General features: G+C 32.9%; 1 protein-coding gene across 1 annotated transcript; it reads right to left on the bottom strand.

Annotated features, from left to right (window-relative positions):
• Window positions 1-641: 641 nt before the first annotated feature.
• Window positions 642-2,876, bottom strand: LOC131661161 (uncharacterized). Its single transcript, XM_058930593.1, has 3 exons — window positions 2,720-2,876; window positions 2,058-2,294; window positions 642-871 (listed from the first exon to the last, which is right to left on the bottom strand). Exons 1-3 carry the CDS (start codon window positions 2,735-2,737, stop codon window positions 824-826), a joined length of 303 nt encoding a protein of 100 aa, XP_058786576.1. The 5' UTR covers window positions 2,738-2,876; the 3' UTR covers window positions 642-823.
• Between the last annotated feature and the right edge of the window lie 12,809 nt (window positions 2,877-15,685).

Genomic DNA, 15,685 nt, shown 5'->3' with positions numbered 1-15,685 from the left:
ATATATATTGTAAACAAAGAGAACTATTGTTAATCTATAGTCACAGAGATATAAACACCATTAACCGAACTGCGTAAACAAATTTTTTGTGTGTTTCTCTCTATAATGATATGTATCCCCGTTCCTATTGATATTTTTTTTAATTTGTAACAGAAAAATGTGAATCTTTTTCTTATAAATCATTAATATGAAAGTATATATTTTTTTGGTAAACAACTATTGTTGTCCAAATAGAAGATTGCCGTATTAATTAAGGGAAATTAATAGTCAATTATTACAAATTAAAAATTCCTATTAATTTAAATTATTTATTCCTTATCCTATTATACATGGCCCCAAACTTAAAACAAAAAATATGGTTAAATTTTATCAAGTAGTCAATTTTTTTATCTTGTCACTAACACCCCGTTTCTGTTGAGTGAAAGATCTGTGTCATCATGTACTAAACACGCAATCAGTTAAATCCATTCCAATAATTTTCCCATAAATAAAATAAAATATCCTGAAATAGACACTCAGTCAATTTGATTCATCCTCACAATTTCAAAATACCAGAATATATGACACCTCCAAAATGGCAAGTGGAGAGTTGGGTCAAAGGAATATTTTTTCTAAAAAACAAAGGTAAATAAATACTCAAGTCAAACGCAAAAGCATATAGTAATTGTTATGATCAATCATCTTTAGAAGACACAAGAAAGGCTGTAATAGTTTTTCTAAAAAAAACTAGGCAAAAATAATATGACCAAGAAAGAAAAGAAAAAAGCATAATTCTAATAATAAACAATATTTAGAAGACTAAATAAATGTGGAACCCTTAATCTCAGGCTTTTATGCAACAGTTGAAGTAGCTCAAGAAGCTCCTCCTTGTCTGTAAAGAAGAGAAAAAAAACAATATTTTAGGCATCACAAATATCCAATAGAATAAGTTATATGTCATATATGTATCAGAACTAAATTCCAATAAAAATTCTAAAATATTATAATCCAATCTATTGTCTGATTTATGGCTCTTTCTCACCAATGAAATAAAGTGATCACCCCAATATTCCAATATCCAATGCATGTGCAGCAACTAAAATATTTATGAACTCCAACCAAACCACCGCCCTTTCTTATAAAAGAGAGAATGAATCTAATACTATAATGCAGAGTATAAGCTTTTACTTTTCTTTGAAAATTTATTTTAGGGATATTCTTAAAAAAGAAAAACACTAGTTTCAAATGCCAGCTATGGCCAAAGAGGTGTATGACAGCTGATAACTTATTTGACAAAAGCAAATGACAACTACCTGAACAAATCATGTTATTCTCACTACTTTCTCCTCCTCAAACCATGATCTAAAGAATATCCCAAAAAAACATTATTTTACTAGAAGTATGGTAGCGGAACGGTTGGCTGGAGATATTTAAAAAAACGACATATTTAAGTGTTTTACTTGAAGAAAATGGAGTAATACTAGCACTACTTAATTTAGACAACTCCCAATAACTAGACCGCAGAAGAATTTGGCGACAAAGTCATTGGTTTTCTGAATGCAAACATTGGAAGAACCACAAATAACATTCAAACTAGTCATTCTCAAGGGAAGGACTAATTTCTACTACCAAGGTTGAACATGTTTGACATTAACAATTCTCAAGGAGTATAGGAGGAAATATTTGCATGTTCAAGGTCTTGTATCATTGGCCAAAACAGTTACAGAATAATACTAATACACATACAAAACTCATTGGTTTAAGAAAGAATGACTTCAATTTAAAAAAGGAACACAAGAAGTGAAAAAAAAAAAAGATTGATTTGAATTTGAATAATTTCTTAAGAAAGAGTTTGAAGAATTCTCACAGTGGAAATCACACCACAGTTTAACTATACTAGCTAGTATTGAGTAAGAGATTCATGTTATCATGTTTCATGAGATACTTTCCTATAAAAAAAATCTACTATAAAAATCATTCATCAACAACAGCTAATAAACATAAACAATTTTGACCACCATTGATTGATTTTAACTAACAAAATAACAAAGAATAACAAAGATGAGTAAAAATCTTACAGCTGAAGAGTTAGTTTTGTGATAGTGAGGATGCTGAATCTCACTGTCATCTGTTTTTACATCTTTCTGAGCAGAAGTCGCAAACTCCTCCTCATTCCCAAGACTCGCTCTCGACGCATTGGTCTTGTTCTGTTTACGCATTTCTCGGATTTTAGAAAAATCCATGGAGTAATCTGGCAATGGACCCTTCTGATCCCATTCTCCAAACTGTGGTACTGATAGCCAAGGGGTATTTTTCTGCATTCAATTTCAAAACATTTATAATAAGTTACAAATCCTCATAACAAAACTTACTACTACTACTATTCCCCACTATAAAACCAAATCAAAATATGTTATTAATTGCAATAATTGTGTTCTTCAAAATAAATCAATTTCAACTTAAAAAATATTATTTTCTAATACATAATTAATATTTTCAGCTTCGATTCACTATTCATACCAGAAAAGAAAAAATTGACAGGAACAAGAAATCGTAACTAAGATTTTAACAGAAATTCAACTTATTAATTTTAGGTTAAAAATCAATAAGAAAGCTCTGTTCTATGTAATTTCTCTGAATTCATAGAAATTGAAACATGAATTCGAAGAAAAGAAAAGTAAAATCATGCAATTCAGTAGGAAAAAAGCAAAGGAAGTGAGATAGAGTGAGAGAAAGTTACCTCCTTATTTTGCTCCATGATAGCTTTTTCAGATTTTTTGAGAAGAAAGAAAGGTTGATGGTTAGTATAGAATTATGTAGACACAGGTGTTTCAGCGTGTTTCAGCGTGTATGAATCTTCTTCTTTATATATAAGGGGAAAATAATTTCCCTTAAAATTAATTTCATTGATTAATTAAAAAATATCGCTTTTTAACGCGTAAAAGCAGATATTATTCCTATTTGCCAAACCCAATACATGCAATTATTATTTTTAGAAGATTTTAATAATAAATAAATAAATTTTATTTATTTATTCATGAAAAGGAAATATTGTTATTGGCTTAATTTAATGCGTGTGTTGTGGTACCCGTCTCTATTCTTGGGTTTGGGTTTTGTAGCTGTCACCATATTTCCATATTTGCCCCTCACATGCCAGCTAGTAGTGCTCAAATTTATTTCTAAACAGTCAATTACGGCAATAAATTCTAGTAAAAAAAACAAAAAATAATAATTAATAGTTTTTTTAAGAAAGTAGAATAGTATATTTAATATTAAGGTCTTGCTAACCAGTGTCCTTAGGGCAATGGTTAAGCATTCTAAAAAAATATATATTTTATTAAAAATTTTAATATTTTAATTTTCAAAGCATTAAATACATATATTATCGAAATAAATTTATTATTTTTAAAGCCTTAATCATTACTCTGAAGACACTTATTAGCATTTTTCTTAATATAAATAAATAAAGAGCAAAGTAACGATAAACTCGTGACTAGACAATGACAGATAAAAAGGATTGTACTAGTACTACTAGTCATGAAAAGGGCAATTCTTTTTGTAAAGGGAAGGACAACCTGTAAGTAACATTATATGGAAAAAGATATCTTATAGAAAATAAACAAATAGTTTTGTTATTTTGATCATTTGCAATTTATTCTACTATATATTTATGATAAATATGAATATAATAATATTAAATAAGGATTATTTTGTAAAAATATTATATATTATTTTTCTTAAGCTCAAACATGTAAATTGTCTTTGTAAATATCAAGAATTTAGATGTTAATTTCTATAAAGTTATTCTTTTATCCTTTACAAATATATTACATTTTGTTTTGGTCTTTATATACTTTGGATTTGGAACTTATTAGGATTTAGAAACTTTTGATTTTAACTACTTATTGCAAGCGGATCAAAGTATTCTAAATTCTGGAAAGCTTTCTTTTATGATGAATTACATATTTGTTGGCTTTTTTTCTTTCCAACTGTTTAGTGACTGAGATTTTAACTTTAAGATAGTCTGGTGTCTTTTATGTTACTAACTGAAATTTTACTATTTGTTGGTTTCTTTAATTATAATTGATAATTTAGAGTTGTTCATGGATTATCCGATCATAATCGAAAATTTAGAGTTGACTCACGAATCCGACCATTTAAATCTAATTGATAAATTAATTATTTAAATTTTTCATTTAAAATTATATTTGATTCAAACCACAATTCGCATAATTTTAAGTTGGATATTAGCTTTTGATTTTTTAACCGTTGGATTCATTTATATGAAATTAATTATTTATTGACTTTTTTAAGTTATTTTAAATGAAAAGCATAAGGTTGATATGTGAATACAATCCACTTTTTTCTCCTAATTTTTCATCTAACAACAATAATATTACTAGATTAACATTTAAAAAATAATTTTATGTAATTTATATCATTTTTAATCTATTGATTTAGAGAAATTTTCACCCGCCTCTTAGATCTTTCACGCACCACTAATTTGTCAAAATTATTTCTCTAGATGTATCTTTGAAAGTACATTTTTTTTTAAAAAAATTGGTTTTTTCGTAGGTGCATTTACGTAAGCGTTCATGAAATCTTCCGTAACTACATCTACAAAAAAGTTTGAAAATAGAGTGTTTCGTGGATATACCTACGGAACATTCTGTTATATTTTCAAATCAACCATATTTCACTCCTAACCTCCAATTTTTTTTAAACAAAAATGAAACATCAAATTATAGTAAATCAAAGTAATTGGAAAACCTCAATTGCACTACTTTGATTTAGTATAATGTGATGTTCCATTTTTGTTATAAAAATTGAGTTTTTGAGTGAAATGTAATCTGTAACACCCTTCTAAATACCCCGAATAACATAGCGCATAATCAGAGTTAAACATGAATTCAAGGGCGTCACAATTTAAAACAATTACATTCCAGGTGTAATCATGCTCTACTGAGAAAACAACATATAATTAATTCAAACTCATGTTTTATCACAGCAGAAAAATCAATAATATTTGGATACTCTATGAAACATCATTCATAAGGATCTAAGCCTTTTTATTCCAACAAAAGAGAATTATCCAAACCAAATAATAAAGGAATAAAAGAGTATGATAACTCCAAAAACATGTGTTCCCAATGTTACAAGTATTCAGAGCATGACACCAACACCTAATTATTAGACTAAAACGATAACTTCCTTAAAAGCCATCCTCACCAAACATCTAAGCCACTTAGCTTCAATCTGAAAAATAAGAGTAAGGGTGAGACTATATCATAAATTAAATAGCATTATAAATCGTCAGATATAGAATTCATAAGCAATTATCCACCCTACTTAGCATACTCAGATTAATCAATTCATGTCAATCAAAAGCACAAGTCAAGAGTATGCACCAATAACACAACACAATCATAACACCAAATTTCATCATGACATGTCACAATTTATACAAAGACTATGCAGACTCTTATGCATGTGGTACCATACATGGGCTAAACCCATCTGACTGATCTATTCATCACCGAGATACAGCCCAACCGGCACAAATTCCACACAATAGGAATTATGCCCACCATTTGATCCTCAACATCACCGGGATCCATCATCAAAATGCGTATGAATGAATGCACACATATGACATACTTACCGCATCACCGATTCGATGAACAACATCGTCTCACATAACTCAACATAGTTATCACCAACGAGTATGTACATGTATCATGCATCATTCAAAACAAATCAATCATCATCATACGATTAAAACAATCACCACATGATCACGTTATACACGCATTATCAACATTATAATCATGTTGTCACAACATCACCACTGGATCAAAATGAACAATGTCAATCACCAATAACTCACCAAAAGTATCATCGAATGATATATTCGGTTTCAACACCATCTACAATTATACCATATATAATTCACACCACATATAACGTCAAAATCACAGTTATATCATTACAACATCACCACATTGTCACATTAACCAATTCATGCACACAATGTACAAAACACGCCATAAACGAAATAAATCGAGATTTTCAAAATAAAATCAAGTTATTGTTTTATTTATTTATTTTATATGGTAGAATATTTAATTTAAGAAACAACGTCCAAAACGGCGTCTAAAACGGACTTACGGTTTGAAAATTAGAAGTTTTTAAAGTTAAGTAAAATTTAAGAAAATCTGTGGAACCAGGTTCCTCCCTGTGTGGGAACGGGTTCCTGAAACCCAGAATTTCCTTGCTTCGGATTTTTACTATGGGAACCCGGTTCCTCCCACCTGGGAACCGGTTCCTGACGCTGGTGTAGCAGAAAACTCCAATTTTATGACTTTTCTTCATTCCTACCTTCACTATCAACACCAAATACGAACCCACACATTATAGTGACCAATTTTCATCAGTTTTCATGATTCTAACACAACAACAATGCAATATAACTATCATCCATCAATCATAACAAACCAATCGCATCATATTCATCAAATTGGGCATGTCAGTGTCAGAATCTCATAAACCCTAACATCCTAAATAGAGGTTCAAATTCTTAATCTATTCTACCATCACCAAAACTATATTAATAGTTAATAAAGAATAGTCACCCCTTACCTTGATGGAGATTCTTGAATTGATCCTTGAACTTTGGGGTTTTTTCCTCCTTTCTTTGCTCTTCTCACTTTTACGATCAAAATCTTTTCTCTCAACTCTTCTCTTGTTCCTTTCTTTTCTATTTTCCCAATAATAAAATAATAATAGAATTAGGACTAAGTGTAGAGCTTTTTACTCCATACACCCCCTAATTACCCTTCACACCCCAAAAGTCCAATATTCTCTTATTTCCTTGTTTTATGAAAACATAACATAATTTAGTAATGGGCTCAACAACTTAACACCCCCTCAATACTAAATACCACACTTGGCCCAAAGACCAATATTCCATAATTCCTCCAATTAGTTCAACGAAAATACTAAATAATTCTAAATAATAATTTAATTTCCGATTAAATTGAAATTAGAAAATATGGGGCGTTACAACTCCCCCCCACTAAAAGAGTTTTCTTCCTCGAAAACATACTTCAAGTGAAAAGTTTCGGATAGGAGTCCTTCGTCTTACTATCTTTACTCATTCGCTTGAAATCCTCCCTTACCATTCATGGTACTAATTTATCACTTAGCAATACTTACACGCACTAAAAAAGAAACAAATTCCTGAGCTACTACATCTATTAAAACATTCCAGCCATCAGAACGAGTACACACAAGTAGTTATAATCACACTCATCAGCCTCAATATACCATTTCTTACAAAATAGCTTAAACTGAGTCCCACTCTTCTCTAAGAATTAAATCAACTTCTTCCTTCATAGAGTATAATTCCTCGTTATATCTGGAAATCTACAATAACACTTTACAACAGCACAAAATTATTATAGCATCATATAGTATCATCTCATCGTCCTAACTTTGACGAATACATACTCGTTAACTACGTACAACCATAATAACATATTCATCATCTCCGCAATTATTCAAAAGGGTTCTAATTCTCCGGTACAACATCCTTACATCCACTAGATCCTAAATCTAACATATAAATCAACACATGTTCTCTACGTAGGCTCCCGACATATTAATTCTTGCCCATGAGTAGTACTCATAACACCACTCCACATCACACTTTCGCTGTGCGACTCCGATTACCCGTCTTAAGTCACCGTCCAATACGTTGCACTCTTTCATATTCACTTCTTCATAAGTTCACACAACATGGTGAGTGATTATTCTCACGGCTTAGTATTCATCACATTTTATACCATTAAGGTAACAAACAATCTCATCCCATCTATATGATTCCGTCTACTATCAACAAGAGATTAAGGGTGATCAAGTCCTCAATTTGTCAATAGATAGCCGACAACCATATTTAAGCATAAACTGTCGTCACTACATAATAGTGTCCTTTCTGAGTTTGCACTCAACTCATTAACATCGTCATAGTCCAATAATTCACTATGATGTCCTTCTTCTAGAATATTCTTTCGAAGCTCAAAAACATCAGGAACACAAACCCGATCACCAAACCTCATCATACCATTCTCGTCAATTCTGAATTCACTGCCATTACCTTGGTAATTCAAAGTCAACTTATTGATCAACTCAACATCAGCTTTCTGACCTTCTCAAATCTCGTCAAGAATACCACTAGTCAGCCTTAGCATACCCAATCTAACACTATTAGGAGTACCTTCACATACCAAACTCAAATCTCTAAATTGTTCAATTAAATCCAACTCTTTCACCATTAACATCGACATATTTAAAGACTTCCTACTCAACGCATTAGCACTACATTTTTCTTACCAGGATGGTAATTCAAACCAAAATCATAATCTTTAAAAAAAACTCTAACCATCTCCGTTGCCTCATATTAAGTCCTTTCTGATCAAAGAGGTACTTCAGACTCTTATGATCACTAAACACTTCGAATCTCGAACCATACAAATAATGTCGCCATAACTTCAATACAAAGACCACCGCTGCCAACTCCAAATCATGAGTCGGATAACTCCTTTCATGCACTTTGAGTTGTCTCGACGCATAAGCTACTACTTCCTGATTTTGCATCAATACACCACCCAAACCCATCAATGACTCAACACAATATACCACAAACGGTTCTGCCGGATTTGGAAAAATCGAGATATGAGCACTATTCAACCTCTTCTTCAACTCTTGGGATCCTTCCTCACATCAATAGGTGTCAAAAATCCTCTACAATTCTTCTTTTATACATGTCGTTGCTTTGGCATATCAAATACGACTTCAACCATTCTAAAGTTTATTTCACCTTTACTACTAATTCACTCCTCACTAAAATCCATTGGCACTCAAATCATCTTTACTACCGAACATCTCATCAACTTATTCATCAACAACATGTTCTACTCAACTTCGTTTCAAACGATCGCGGTAGTAGGCATTCCTATTAAACAAGTTTCACATTTCCTTGACCGACTTCAGAACCTCTCCTCATAGGATCACTCTACTGTATTTATAAATCTCCCATAAGGTAGAACATAATCTCTCCTCTTCTTAGGTTCAAACGGCACATTAATCCGACACTCGGAACTCAAAATATGAATTTTCCAACATCATCCGAAATGCAACATCGACATCATGCAGCGACACTCTATACGATATCTCCAAAACTCCTCAAATGGTACATTTAATTCCTAAAATTTCTTCTCAACAAACCTTTTAATTATTCCTTCAATCCGTTCAACTCTGACACAAACATCCCGTGCAATACCAACAAACAAGTCTAGTTCTAAGAACAAGTGTAACCACAACTTCACCTCTTTCCAATATCATCTTGTCACAATTAAATATGTTACAGCTGCTACAACCATTTTTATAACAAAGTTCATCTCGTTAGATTTCCGATGTTTCAAACGGAACTCAAATTGGATGTTCAGAACTCCAGTTATGAATTTTCAAAGTTTCATAACGATTCAGCAATTTTCTTGCGTTTTGCTTACGGAAATTCCGCTCCAAAACTCATACTCTTCAAATCAATCACATACTTAACATCTCCTTATCATATCTCTTCGCTTCCAAACTTATGATAATTTGAACAACACATTCCGTCGTCGAAGTTCGATTTCTGAAACATCACGACAGCATTCCTCTTTGCAAACTTGCAACTGAATCTCTTCCGAGAAGCAAGGCTTCTCCCCCACTTGGCTCAACCGACTCCTGCAACAAAACAGAAAAGTACCAACAGTGATTCACTCAGATGTCGCGTACCAAGGGATAATACGTCAATAGTATTCAACTGCCGCGCAGCTCAACTGACTCGACAATTGGCCGGACGGACCGACCTGCTCTGATACCACTATTGTAACACCCTTCTAAATACTCCGAATAACATAGAGCATAATCAGAGTTAAACATGAATTCAAGGGTGTCACAATTTAAAACAATTATACATTCCAAGTGTAGTCATGCTCTACTGAGAAAATAACATATAATTATTCAAACTCATGTTTTATCACAGCGGAAAAATCAATAATATTTGGATACTCCATGAAACATCATTCATAAGGATCTAAGCCTTTTTATTCCAACAAAAGAGAATTGTCTAAACCAAATAATAAAGGAATAAAAGAGTATGATAACTCCAAAAACATGTGTTCCCAGTGTTACAAGTATTCAGAGCATGACACCAACACCTAATTATTAGACTAAAACGATAACTTCCTTAAAAGCCATCCTCACCAAACATCTAAGCCACTTAGCTTCAATCTGAAAAATAAGAGTAAGGGTGAGACTACATCATAAATTAAATACCATTATAAATCGTCAGATATAGAATTCATAAGCAATTATCCAACCTACTTAGCATACTCAGATTAATCAATTCATGCCAATCATAAGCACAAGTCAAGAATGTGCACCAATAACACAACACAATCATAACACCGGATTTCATCCTGACATGTAAAAATTTATACAAAGACTATGCAGACTCTTATGCATGTGGTACCATACATGGGCTAAACTCATCTGACTGATATATTCATCACCGAGATACAGCCCAACCGGCACAAATTCCACACAATAGGAATTATGCCCACCATTTAATCCTCAACATCACCAGGATCCCTTACCAAAATGCGTATGAATGAATGCACACATATGACATACTTACCACATCACCGATTCGATGAACAACATCGTCTCGCATAACTCAACATAGTTATCACCAACAAGTATGTACATGTATCATGCATCATTCAAAACAAATCAATCATCATCATACGATCAAAACAATCACCACATGATCACGTTATACACGCATTATCAACATTATAATCATATTGTCACAACATCACCACTGGATCAAAATGAACAATGTCAATCACCAATAACTCACCAAAAGTAACACCGAATGATATATTCGGTTTCAACACCATCTACAATTATACGATATATAATTCACACCACATATAATGTCAAAATCACAGTTATATCATTACAACATCACCACATTGTCACATTAACTAATTCATGCACACAATGTACAAAACACGCCATAAACGAAATAAATCGAGCTTTTCAAAATAAAATCAAGTTATCGTTGTTTTCTTTATTTTATATGGTAGAGTATTTAATTTAAGAAACAACGTCCAAAACGGCTTCTAAAACGGACTTACGGTTAGAAAATTAGAAGTTTTTAAAGTTAAGTAAGATTTAAGGAAATCTGTGGAACCCGGTTCCTCCCCGTGTGGGAACGGATTCCTGAAACCCAGAATTTCCTTGCTTCGGATTTTTATTATGGGAACCCGGTTCCTCCCACCTGAAAACCGGTTCCTGACGCTGTTGTAGCAGAAAAACTCCAATTTTATGACTTTTCTTCATTCCTACCTTCACTATCAACACCAAATACGAACTCACACATTATAGTGTCAAATTTTCATCAGTTTTCATGATTCTAACACAACAACAATGCAATATAACTATCATGCATCAATCATAACAAACCAATCGCATCACATTCATCAAATTGGGCATGTCAGTGTCAGAATCTCATAAACTCTAACATCCTAAATAGAGGTTCAGACTCTTAATCTATTCTACCATCATCAAAACTATAATACTAGTTAATAAAGAATAGCCACCCCTTACCTTGATGGAGATTCTTGAATTGATCCTTGAACTTTGGGGTTTTTCCTTCTTCCTTTGCTCTTCTCACTTTTACGATCAAAATCTTTTCTCCCAACTCTTCTCTTGTTCCTTTCTTTTCTATTTTCCCAATAATAAAATAATAATAGAATTAGGACTAAGTGTAGAGCTTTTTACTCCATACACCCCCTAATTACCCTTCACACCCCAAAAGTCCAATATTCTCTTATTTCCTTGTTTTATGAAAACATAACATAATTTAGTAATGGGCTCAACAACTTAACACCCCCTCAATACTAAATACCACACTTGGCCAAAGACCAATATTCCATAATTCCTCTAATTAGTTCAACGAAAATACTAAATAATTCTAAATAATAATTTAATTTCTGATTAAATTAAAATTAGAAAATATGGGGCGTTACATAATTGATTTAAAATATAATAGAATATTTCGTAAGTACATATACGGAACACTTTATTTTCAAACTTTTCTGTAGATTTAGTTACGGAAGATTTCATGAACTTAAGATTTTCTCAATTAATTAGAAAAATCCCAAGGTTCACTATGTTTTAACGCTTCCGTAGATGCATCTACGGAAAAAAAATCAATTTTTTAAAAATACGAAAGCAGGGGGACATAAATGAAATTTCGTCAAGTGACTAAGAGAGATTAAGGGGTTTATTTAAAAATTCTCTAGATTTAATAAAAGTGATGTGATTTGTGAAATTTGTTAATATTATTAAGTGTTATATACATGGATTAGTTGAATTTGATAATATATTATGAGTTTTATCTCATTTAAGTTTTAGAAATATTTACACAATACAAGTATTGTATTGAATTGTGTTACTGTTTTTTTTTTTTTAGAATTAAGAAAAAAGTTTAATTTTTTTATTTATTTTATGTAACATCTGCGAATCTAATTCAATCCAATTCAGTCAGTAAATGAGCAGATTTGCTTGATACGATTGTGACAGTGAAATTACAGGTTCAGATACTCAGAAACAAAATAATGTTATTTTGAGTTCATATTTGATTTTAGTCATCCTTTCTCGTGATTTGAATCAAACACTCAGAAGTAAATTCTGATTTTTTTTCACATTCAATTAGATTTGAGTCAATCAGTTTTCTGATTCGAATCATACTTTTAAATTTTCAAATTTCAACAAAAGTGAAGTGTTGATTAGAATTGAGACTTAACATGATTTGAATAATGATAACATGTGTTTATTGATCCAAACCTCTAATTAATTAACTAGAAACATATTGCATTGACTTTAAGTAAATGGTTCGAGTTGTGCATGCGTGAAAATGATTTAGCACTTTGTTAGCATGAGTCATTAGTGAGTCATTAGAATCACCAATATTAATTGTAATTATTTGTTGTCAAATCAAGCCATAGTAAATCCCTTATTTTTAGCATGTGTCTTGTTGTATAGATTGGTACATCTCCTAATCTTTCTCCTCCTAGTATCTATATATACTCTGTAAATGGAGGAACAATTGAAATATACTACATCGATTTGCAAGGATATTGGCACGGGATAGAGTTTCGATGTCCTAACCCCATGGAGTGCCCAAAAGATATACATAAACCCAATTCTCTATTACAAGAGGAAAGATTATATATATTTCTTGATGGTTTGGATGACAGACTTGATAACATTCATAGTGACATTCTCCAACTGAAGGTTTTCCCCACAGTCGAGCAAGCTTATGCACATGTTCAAAGGGAGGAAACTCGTTAGACTGTGATGGCATTTGGGGTTGAGAAAATAACAAGCGGTGTTGTTATGGCCACTAAAGGCTCAAAATTTGGCCAACTACCAACACTGGTGACTGGGAAACATAACTGATCTTTGAAATCAAAAGGTCTGTCTAATGGAGGAAAGTGCACACATTGTGGAAATTCTAGACACACACGTGATAGTTGTTTCAAGCCTAATGGGTATCCATAGTGGTGGCATGAGTTGTAAGCTAAGAAGAAAAGAGACATCACAACACTTAAGGATGGTACTGATAAAGCGGTTGTAGTCATTGCCAAGTCTCAACTCTCACTTATTCCTATGACGGCTTCCTTCACCATAATTAAACCAGGTAACTTTTGTGAACTCTCATGTATTCCTATGTTGGACATTTTTTCAACTTGAAAAGCAGAAGAACAAAAATGAATTCGACTATCAAATCAAATCCACCATTCCACCGCTAAGTCAAGTGAAAGGGCAAGAAAAGACGCGAGGACGTTGTCCCCGGCCAAAGCCCTTACTCAAACGGCAAACAAAAATGCACGAGCATTTTCCTCGAGTAGTCAGGTACCTTCCTAAAAGGCAACCCTTAAAACCATCACGGGGAACGATCTCCCCGACGACTGGATTATAGACTCGCATGAAAACTCATCAGAAACTTCATACAAAGCCACCAGAAACTTCATAGGAATCCAGGAAGTCGCATGCGAATACAGAAACGCCTAAATATCACCATCGACTAGCTCACTCGAACGGCTAAAGGAACGGAAAACCTAACTCGTCTGGCCTCTCACACCAGCGTTGGCATCCGAAGCGGCCCAGCCACCGCCAAACGCCAACAACCACCATCTATCATAGCTAAAATATGTCTTAATCACATTCATTATAGGCAAAATCATAACCTAAACTATCATATAATGGATAAAAGAGTAGGGACTTACGTGGTCGGTACTGGAAATGTGGTTGGTTGAACCTTGAAGGGCGGGCGACGACGGCAGAAGAACGAAAAGAAAATTGAGAACGCACGAAACGTTCAGAGAAAAATGAGAGCGAAAGGTTCCAACAGTCCCCCCCAATGCCTCCTATTTAAAGGCAAAATCCCAGGGCACGTGCGCAAGCACGCATGCAGCCTAGAGGAGCATAGGGGTCATCATTAAACTCTAGCCCCTATGCCAGTCATCATTGCGCATTAAATATAGCACACGACTCGAGGTAGGCATGGAACGTCGCCTCTGCAGACTCCACTCACATGGGTACGCGTGGTCGGTTGGCTCCCCTGGCCTAACAAAAACCATTGTTGCCATTGAATTACAGTTCTGCCCGCGCTAACAACTAGTTTCACTCTGCCCGGGCAACCCATCCAAGATTACGAGCACGACTTGTCCGTCTATGCTTTCACGCAAAAATTCCTGGCATTCACCTATTTTAGACCTAGATTTGGATGCCCAGCCCAAAAATAAGGACCAATGACCATGCACTGAGGACATTATAAATACTTTCGCATTTGAGAGGGTCAGGTATTCAAAATCTTATCCTAAACACTCTCACGTATCTCTCGACACTCTAACTGACTTTAGCATCAAAGTATCTTGCAGGTACATCCCCTCCTCTTTGATTTCAACATTAAAGTCGAAGTTCCTGTCCCACTTCACATTGTGATCACTCACTAAGATCAAAAACTATAAAAATTATAATGAGACGGTGACCATCTATAATATCTTATTCTAATCACATTTGTTTTTTTATTATATATTGTATACCAAAATCAAACTTGAAATAGCAAAGTCCAACCTCACTTGCAAAAACTCCATTGCAAATTGTTTCTTGCTAGATTGTAAATGACACGTGGGATGAAGAAGGTGATGCAAGTCACCCAAAATCAACACTCTCGTGGCACAAAATGAGTGAGCCTAATAGCGTCAGTCTGCACCACACAAAACTCCACACTCTACCACGATTGTTATCTGTTAAGTTAATTTTTTATATTTTAGATTTTTTCGTGGCTAGAATAAAATCAAAATTTTTAAAAATTAATAATAATAATAATAATAATAATATAATAATAATAATAATAAAATAATAATAATAATAATAATAGTAATAATAATAGTAGTAATACTAATAATAATAATAATAATAATAATAATAGTAGTAATACTAATAGTAGTTATAATAATAGTAGTAATAATAGTAGTTATAATAATAATAATAATAATAATAATAATAATAATAATAATAACAA

The sequence above is a fragment of the Vicia villosa genome, linkage group LG3, assembly GCF_029867415.1.
Source record: "Vicia villosa cultivar HV-30 ecotype Madison, WI linkage group LG3, Vvil1.0, whole genome shotgun sequence".
In the NCBI taxonomy this organism is placed as follows: domain Eukaryota; kingdom Viridiplantae; phylum Streptophyta; class Magnoliopsida; order Fabales; family Fabaceae; genus Vicia; species Vicia villosa.
This window is presented reverse-complemented; position numbering and strand designations above follow the sequence as displayed.

Excerpts from the sequence above, each read along its gene's own strand:
- LOC131661161 (XM_058930593.1), bottom strand. Across the intron at positions 872-2,057 it reads ACAAAACTAACTCTTCAGCT|ACAAGGAGGAGCTTCTTGAG; the intron begins GTAAGATTTTTA and ends TCTTCTTTACAG.